The sequence below is a fragment of the Saccostrea echinata genome, unplaced genomic scaffold, assembly GCF_033153115.1.
Source record: "Saccostrea echinata isolate AGI-Se365-2 ecotype Australia unplaced genomic scaffold, CSIRO_AGI_Sech_v1 ptg000025l, whole genome shotgun sequence".
In the NCBI taxonomy this organism is placed as follows: Eukaryota; Metazoa; Mollusca; class Bivalvia; order Ostreida; family Ostreidae; genus Saccostrea; species Saccostrea echinata.
The window spans coordinates 23410842-23420389 of NW_026889774.1; the positions used below are offsets into that span (position 1 = coordinate 23410842).

At 32.8% G+C, this 9548-nt stretch overlaps 1 protein-coding gene across 2 annotated transcripts; it reads left to right on the plus strand.

Annotated features, from left to right (window-relative positions):
* The first annotated feature begins 1976 nt into the window (after positions 1–1976).
* LOC133192731 (protein FAM47E-like) lies at positions 1977–8520 on the plus strand. 2 transcript variants are annotated; one of them, XM_061328735.1, is made up of 10 exons: positions 1977–2085; positions 3516–3672; positions 5361–5582; positions 5910–6085; positions 6292–6400; positions 6701–6958; positions 7109–7273; positions 7368–7469; positions 7765–7810; positions 8133–8194. In XM_061328735.1, exons 1-9 carry the CDS (start codon positions 2015–2017, stop codon positions 7798–7800), a joined length of 1296 nt encoding a protein of 431 aa, XP_061184719.1. In that variant the 5' UTR covers positions 1977–2014; the 3' UTR covers positions 7801–7810; positions 8133–8194. The 2 variants fall into 2 exon arrangements, with proteins under 2 accessions (XP_061184719.1, XP_061184718.1); XM_061328734.1 differs by lacking the exon at positions 7765–7810 and having other exon boundaries at positions 8133–8520.
* Positions 8521–9548: the final 1028 nt, after the last annotated feature.

The window sequence follows — 9548 nt, forward strand, 5'->3', positions numbered from 1 at the left end:
GTAATAACGCCTTTTTAAAAGGCGTAATAACGCCTTTTGGAAAGGCGTAATTACGCCTTTTTTCGCGTTATAACGCCTTTTGGAAAGGCGTTATAATGCCTTTTAATTATTTTTTTTTTACCATATATTGATCCTAATAGGCTTTCGTACCTATTCAAACAAGTGATATCACTCATTCAAATTAAATAAGTGATATCACCTATTCGAAATAAATGGGCCATAGAACTGAAACGAGATCACTTTTAATCTTAGTCTCACTATTTAGTCACAAGATAAGTTTTAACCCTTTCAAAAAAAATCAGGCCAAAGCCACGTTTATTGGCCGGGATTTCTATTTAATGTGAAAGAACATGTTTGATACATTCCTATCATTGTCATTCAATGTCAAATAACTTCAAAAAGAGGATTAAACAATAAATTTAGGGGACAACCATTTAATTCTGAAGGGGGGGGTGGCGGATTTTAGAAATAAATAAAATGAATAATCTGTCCTCGAAAATATTGAAAATAAATCATCTTTTCTCGACTTGCAAGGAAATAAATAAGCATGTCTTTGACTAGTGTTACCCCCCCCCCATTCCCGAAATAGAGATTTGGAGTTTGGGCATTTCCTTTTGTCAGACTTTTTTCAATGAAGAAGAAAATAGAATAAATAATCCAGGCGCAGATCCAGGAATTGAAGTTAAGGGGCGAAAAAGTAGACAGGGGGTCTGGGCCGCCTTAAGGCCCCCAGTGGGCCCAGGGAGGAGAAGCCCCCGGAAGCTCCTTGATTCTAGAGATTTTGAAGGGTAAAAAAGAGGTCTACCGAGTAGACATTTTACATAGATCTATGTTTTACGCTAACTTTGACAATTTTAGGGGTGCGCGCGCCGGATGATAAATCCTCCATTGTAATCTGTCATCGAACATCTTGGAAATAAATTATCTGCCCTTCACCATGTTCACTGACATGAAATAAATAATTGACTCGGAAAAATTTGCCAGCCCCCCCCCCCCCCCCCCGGAATCAATTGGTCGTCCCCTTATAATATAAAATGCTTCTGCCCCTTTCCCCTTTCGTTGAGGAAAATAGTGTAAAATATTAAGAAGTAAGTAAATTTATAACTTAAATGAAAGTGTCATGGCCGTAGGAACCGGGGGGCACGGGGGGGGGGGCGTGCCCCCCCCAATAATTTTGCCGATATACAGAATACTGTAGAAAACTTAGCTACTATATGCTTGTGCCCCCTCAATAAAAACCTCTGATGCCCTTTTTTTTTTTTTTTTTTTTTTTTTTTTTTGCTTGTCAAGGTAGTTGATAGTGCCCCTTCAACCAGAGACATATAACATGTTATATGTCTCTGCTTCAACTGAAAATGTATGGATGTGCCCCCTCAAAGTGAATTTGCTTCCTACGGGCCTGAGTGTGTTAACGTTCTACAGCAGAGTATCATTCAAAAGATTTCTAATGAATGCCCACAGAACATCCTATATCATATTATTTCAAATTAATTCCTATGATTTTTTTTAGATATATATATTCTAAAGGCAGGTATTAACATCATGTTTTTTTAAAAAATATATAAATCCTTTTTTTATCAGTTTATACATGCACACATTCAATATTTACATTAACTTCCAGTGCCCGTGCATCTGTCCAGCAACTATGTGCACTTACACATATCTAAGTATCCATTGCATCGTATAAGCCTTTTCTATATTTATTATTAAAGCAATCAATATTTTAACTAAATACCATCTAATTTATATTGGAATTCAAAATTCCCGCCACTGAAAACACTCCTTGACAACGGAGGCGCAAGGAACTATTTTTATTATTTTCAAAAACCTTGTAATAGCGGTTCCTCTAAAGAGAAGAGTGAATTCGTGAAAAATAAATACTTTTTATGACATATTTTAAGAGAACAGGGAAAGTTTATTTTGATGCAGAATAGGAGAAAGCATGTTCTTACTTGCGTAATCACTTCCGTTTCTGATATCTTCGGTATAAACAAATGGCTGACTATCGAACGTGATGGCTGAACTAAAGTACGATTTGGCTTTGGTTAATACTGCATCTGGAATAAAGATAAGAGAAAAACCTTGGTATGATTTTATTTTATTAATATAGTGGATAAGATAAGGAAAGGTTTATGTCTAGCTTAAAAATAACTATATTCAAATAGCTTGATCAAGTTATCCACGATACTCTAATTTTTCTTTATACAGCTGATATTAAAAACAATTTATGGAAAACTGATTTACACAACATTGCTACTTTAGAGCATTCACAGTCAAGGTTTTGTCCTATTTACCTGTTTACTGAAACAGTTACATCTAGGTCTGAATTAAAATTTAAATGGAATCCACTTTTCAACAAGATAGTAAAAATACAATTAATTAAAACATTGTGATGTTGTAGTGTTTATCAATGTCTCAGGTGGTGCACATGAGGGAAGGATTTAATTCATGAATTGCCAAATATACTAACCTTCAGTACATACACATAGAACTACATAACTTGATAAACATGTTTCTATGAACCTTATGTTGAAGAGTTAATACTTAAAAAAAAAAACTGTGTAAGGTATATATATAATATGCATGTTTATTATACCTCTGTTTATTTTTTTTTTTTTTTCTACATAAAAATATGACAAATAAATTTGCTATTTTTTCTAAACAGCCTCTGTCGTGAAATAGTTTATGTGCTTTTTGCCCACGGTGAAATACATTTTGTAGTTGTCTAACTATTCACTTGCAGCAGTTTATTTCCCTTGTGTTTCATCTTGGAACATTTCTCAGGTTTTATCTGGATCATGATGTGACTGTTTCAGTCTAATAAATCTCCTTTTTACTGACTTTTCAGGCAATAGCAAGTTTATTGTTCCCATTGACAGCAACTATTTCCCTCAGTTGCACCTCAGAAAATAGTTGCTATCTTGGGGGACAATAAACTTGCTTTTGTGATCAAAGCCAGTAGGGATGCACGATTTTATTGGAATACCGGTATATCGTGATTTTTTATTGCGCAATATGTATCGTGATACGGAGACTAAAATACCGGTATTTGGTGCATAATTAAAAATTCCGGAAATTATTCATTTATATCTTCGAACTATTAAATAAAAATTACAAGAAGTCTAAAAAATGTTGAAAAAAAAAGTTAAACTACGGCATCCAAACATGATTTATATTATATAAATTAAAATGAAGAAAATTGAAGTTATGTTTTTACAGCCTATTTGTAAGAAAAATTATAGAAATTCATTGGAAATTGTAGTAAAAATTCTGTGTAAAAATATCACGATATTATCGTGATATTTTGGAGAAAAAATCGTGATATATTACGATACGAAATTTTTGGCGATACCCATCCCTAGTAAATAGGTGTATTATAATATATTTCTTTACTTATTTCATCATAAATTTTTATTTAGAATCCTCATAGTTGTCAATTCATTTCTTCGACAATCCATTGTATATACTTAATGTATAATGCAGACTTTTATCAATTGCAATATTTTATTGGACAGGTACAAAGAAAGATTACATACAAAATATATCAAATCACTGAAACCAGAAGACACATCAAAGGCACTACTGGGAAAGGACTGGCTCTTCCTAAAGGATGGTTTAGATGACTTCAGAGATGGCCTCCCACCACCAGTAAAAGGAGATATATTAATAAAAGTCAGTGATATTTTTTTATTTGTTAGTAATACTAAATAGACATTTTTTGTTGAAGATATTATTCAACATACATGTATAATACATAGAAATGCATGTGAAAGAAACTGCCTACTGTAATTCAACTTCCCATTTGCATGTATGAAACATAGAATGTAAACATACATGTATGCAATGAATGCATTGTGTCTACTTCATTTCCTTTATATATCTTGCCAGAAACTTCCCCACTTCTTGCATATACATGTTTTACAACTGTGTTTACTCATAACCAGCTAAGATATAGAGCATTTTCTACCACAGTTCTTCATAGATACAGAGTTTATTTCTAATACAGTCAAACCTCATTATTTCAAACTCGACGAGAGGTTAAACTTTGAGATACTGGTATCCAATGATTTGAGATAAACAATGGTAAGAAACATAAAGAATAAAAGGCTGGGACTGCCATTGACTGCCAACTCACTTCGATATATGCCTGGTATTTGAAATACCAGTGTTCGAGATAACAAAGCTCAACTTTATATCTTTCAGAGTAATATGTAGATATTAAAGCATAAAATAGAATACTCTATCTGCATTTGAAGAACTACATGTATAAAGATCTAGTGTTGTTTCATTAATTTTTATTGGGATCAAATTTTGTGGTTTTACCAACCCCCCTCCCCCCCTCCAAAAAAAAAAATTTCATTGATGTGTAAATTTGTGGACAGTTATCTCCTCCTTTATATTATTAAAATTTGTAGTTCATTGAATTACCTAATTTCATGGGCTGACTCAACCATGAAAACAAGGAAAATTGGTGTTCAATGAAATATGATGAATCCACAGTATTTGAAAACTGTGCTAATCAAGTTATTCCTTAAAACATATTGCAGTGTTCTGGCAGGATTGAATTCATGTTAGTGTATGTCACTATGTTATAATCATTTCGTCAGTATGTGGAACTACTGCATCAACATAATCAAGGTAGTAATTTAATTCAGCAGTTGTCAGTTTGGAAAATTTCCAAAAAAGGTGTAAGAACTAGAATTTCAATTGACATAAAGTTGACTGTCAGTTGTACATGTGAGTAAGCTGTTACATTAAAACTCTTTTTAACAAAGTTCTTGGGACCTGTGAATTTACTTCACTATATCCATAATTGGTTATTTTCCTTAAATGAATTCATTAAAGTGTACATGTTTTCCTTCAAGTATGACTACTGAATATGTTCATTGAAGTATTAAATACAAAATTTATCTTTGGGTATGAAAAATTTCTGATGAATTGAATTTCAACTAATATAAACTTATAAATAAACAATGTCAGTTCAATATTTTAAATATTGAATATCTTAAAAATTCATTATAAAAGATCTCATTTTCATTATTTTTAATCTCTGTAGGCCACAAAATCAGTTTGCTATATTTAGGACTTTCAGAAGCTGTCAGTTCTCGATACGTTTACCCGGCTGAAATCATGAGTGGACCAGCCAAAATATTTGATGTAGAAAATGAGGGGGGGGGGGGGGGGGTCACAAATGCATCTTGATGGGAAAAGATGTCTAAAGTTATAAGAAAATGATTGAAGTTCAATTTTAGAACATGTATATTTATGCTGTATTTCTGCATACTTATTTTAAATATCATTTTCCTATCATCATCAAATATTATTTTCTTATATAATTATCTTCATCTTTTTCATTTCAGGGTCATAAAGGACCAGGCCCTAATCTAAAAGGCAGTAGTGAAAATATCAGTCCAGTTAAGCAGCCAGCTGTAAAGAATCGCTTCAGCAAACACCAAATATGTTATTCTCGGTCCACACCCCTTCAGCAAAGCAGAAGAGACCACATAGATGAAATAGAGTATAGTCTTGTACTGCACCCTCTGGCTCTTTACCCTCATTTGGAGGAGAGTGTCCCTCCAGAGGTATAAAAAATGATATTAATAATTATTATATAATGTATGTCAGTATTTTAGTTTATGCTAGATTCTAATACATAAATGTCTAGCAGTTGACAATTGCCATGCTTCATGCTTTGAAAGCCCAAACAAAATTTAAAAAAAAACTCATTTATATATGAATTTGCATTTTAGCTTGATTTGAACTGATTAATTAATTAATTTAGCACATTTTTTATGAGTTTTGTTTTGGTGCTTGGATTGCCATTTCAGGAAATTTAGAACATTGAAGAAAAAGTAATTTAATCCATCTTGTGATGATGGTTAAATTGAACTTTCATTCATTATTTATAGCTATTTGAGGACATTGTGGATATACTTGATCCAGAGATGAACCTTGATCCAGATGAAGATTTCTCAGATCAGCTGGATGAGGAGGAAGATGAAGAGGAGGAAGATGGTGAAGTTCAAAGGTCACCAAAGGAAAAGGAGGAGGATGTACTCAAATCAGAAGGAGGCCACAGTCAGGAGTAAGATTGCAGATCTCTTCACAAATATCCAATTAAAAAAAAATAGCTCACCTATGTCAAAATTAAATTTTATAGCAAGGAGCTTTATTCATTCATTAGTCTACAGTTGTGTAGAGGACTGGAATAAGTTTTCAATAGCATATTAGAAACACAATTTCTTAAAATTTATTTTTTTATGTATTATTATTTTATGTCTTTATCCACAGCTCTGATGAACCAAGGATAAGGAATCCCTACAGGTGGCTGCCAAGACGAGATGAAAAAGACAAAAAAGATAAAAAGAAGAGTGACAAAAGTGCCTCATCAGAGTCTCAGGTAATGGGTAACGTCAGTTTCAATGAAACCTTCATACAAAATGGGGATTCTTGTTGTACACTCTGTTGGTGTAAAGAATAATAATCATTTATCTCAGAATACATATGTAACACGGTTAGACTTCAATATTTCCAACAAAATGGGTCATTAGAGTACCTCTGAATATTTAAGTATTCAAGATAGTGAAATTCATTATGAGTTTAAGTTTTTATTTTTCAGTATTTGAGATATCGGTATTTAATATGTTGAAGTTTTTTTTTTCATTTTACTAATAATTGATGCTGGGAACTATTTTGACAGGAGGAACATATAAAGAAGGTAACCAAGGATTTCTGTGACTGGGTGGCCGAGAGCCTTGGAGGGGATCAGAATAAGTTTGAGGAGTCCACAATCATGAGTCTGTTTGCCAGTGGTTATGAGACAAAGCCTGCTCTGTCTGTCCCTATCCATGTTGTAGAGCTGACGAACGTCCCCCAGGAGCTCAGGCAGCAGGCCACAGTATCTAACCAACAAACCAGCAAAAATATTCCCGCTCCAGAAGAAAAGTCCACAAAATGGGTAAGAGAAGACTAACATTTAACACTTTTAAAATATTGATGCTGCTGTTTTGACCAAAATATTTTAGGAGTCAAATGACTTCATATGTTCAGTTCAAGAAGTCAAATGTCATTCTGCAAATAACTAATATTTTTTTTCTTGATAATGTAGAAATACTCTGGCCAATATGAGCCTAGCTGGGTAAAGTTCAAATATGGAGCTTGGTACCTGGACCCAAAGTCCTGGAGAAAGAGACAGGACGATGAACCGTTAGAGAACCCCAAGGACATCAAAGACAAAGAGATGTCAGAAGCCAAGAAGAAGAGTAAAGAACTGGTAATACATTCTGTATTTTGGTTCTACTCTATTTCTTTGTTTTTATTTTATTGTTATATCTGAGCTTTCAAAGGTGAACTTTTTTTTATTTCAGAATCATGTTATAGCTCAATCTCAGGGTGCTAAGTTGTTTATGGATTGGGTGAATGATCCAAAGCGACAAATTGATCCCAAAAATGAACACACAAAACCAGAGGTAAGTTGCTAGTAAAAACTAGTACAGTGGAGATACAGTCTTATTCTGTTTTAGCATCAACTCTGACTCTTCTTGCTATTTTGAATGCTCTCTGTGCTTTCTTTGCCCCTGTAGCTATCCTGTTTGAATACTGCCTTACTGTTTCAAAAAACTTAATCAGTGCTGAGTATGGCATCCATACCGGTGCTATTCAAGAGATTACATATTTTCTGTGTAGTTATTGCTGTGACATTCTTTATCCAAATTAATGTGTCAGTATTTCCTATGTTTCAAGAGGTTGTTAATATTTTCACAGTGGTTATCATGTATAAAGAGTTATGATAAACGGTGAAACATTACAGGTATACTGCATGGTCTTTCAATTGCAGGTTGAGAATCTGGATGCATGCATGTTTATTATTTATTTATTATTTTTTTTATATGAAATTTCATTTCTGTATTTATTTATTTTCAGCATTTTGAATTTAATACTTCATTAATCAAAAATATGCATTATTAGTACAAGAAGAGTATTTCCATATTGAATGAGATTAGGAAAATTTGAAGTCATTATTTATTCATAATTTCACTGAAATATATATACATCATAATTTTTATCTTCTGGATTTCTAAAACAAAATCATTGCTTTTCATTTATTGATAATTAACAATCTTCTGTTCCAGTTTTTGGATGAGGTGGCTAAAATTCAGGAGCAAGCTTTGATTGAGGAACAAAAAAGGCTTAAAGCAGAACAAGATGCCAAACAGAGAAAACTGTACTCCAGGAGAAGGACAGAGACAGAACAGTCTGCTGCTTAAGTGTGTTCATGTGATGCTGAGGTCAAAAGGTCAAGGATGTGATGGCTCCTTAAAACACCATATATTACTGTGATATAAAAAAAAAATTGGATAAACATGAGAAATTTTTTGTGATATGCCATGTCTAATTATGCATATTTAGTTATTTCCATTTCATTTTTGTGATGAAATTAAACGAATAATATACACTAAGTTAATGAATGTTGTTTATTTGTTATGTGTAATATTGAAATAAAATCACTAGAAAGATGTTGTCATTTTTATTTTCACTTGTTTGAACTGTATATAGACATATCCAATAATTTGCATTATGAAAAGTCTTTCAACTCCTAGGCTATTTAAGGCCAAAATTAAAATGAAAATGTTTGTTTGCTCTTTTCGACCAAGACTTTTTACAATGCTTAAGTAGATAGAAAATATACGGTAAAACACGGTTATAGCAAACATGCTTATAATGAATTGATGCTTACAGTGAAGTAATTTTTATTCCCCATGACTTTATTACCGGTATGTATTGTAAACTTGAAGGATATAACGAAGCAAAATCGTCTGTCCTCGGGACTTTGTTATAAGCACGTTTTACTGTATTTTGATTAATTGAGCCTAATTAATTATACATGTACTGCGAAATCAGTGGTGTAGCAAAGCTAAGTAAGCTATGTAAAACTTAGTTATAAGGAAGTCACTGGGACCTTGAATTTTACTTCGATCCTTAAAGCCAAGATTGCAACCAAGAGGTCTATATAAAAAAATTTGTGGGAAGTCTTCTATGGGATATGTAAAAAGTTCCTTATAACGGAGATTTCCTCATAAGCGAGTTCTTTATAACCGAGTTTTACTGTATTCCAAAGTATATGTTGTGGGTTCGGGCAAATACCTACTGGAAAGGGGGGGGGGGCAACTATCTTACCCACACTTCATTGAAATTGCACACATTTATTGCCACACTTAACTATCTGTCTTTTATCAGTCAAGGAAACAAAACAATACAAAAATATCCCTGATCTTTAAAATATAAAGTTTTCAGGTAGCTAATTTTGAGATTGAATACCAAAAACAACAATAAAGCATTACATTTTTGTTGGAAACTAAGAAGGTTAATATAGTCATTCTAAATTGCAGATGTCATGCATTCAAGCATTCTACTTTAAATAATTATATGCATGTATCTTTGTTCATATAGTTCTCTACAGTATTTACCTACCCTTTGAATTTCAGAGTGTTTTGCCATAAACTAAGGAGGTTATGGAGATATTTTGTATGACCATAATATATTCTTTT

Coding starts and splice junctions, on each gene's coding strand:
- LOC133192731 (XM_061328734.1), top strand. CDS start 2,015: ATGGCTGAACTAAAGTACGATTTGGCTTTGGTTAATACTGCATCTGGA. Junction 2,086..3,515: donor AAGATAAGAGAAAAACCTTG/GTATGATTTTAT, acceptor TTTATTGGACAG/GTACAAAGAAAGATTACATA. Junction 7,274..7,367: donor AGAAGAAGAGTAAAGAACTG/GTAATACATTCT, acceptor TTTTTATTTCAG/AATCATGTTATAGCTCAATC.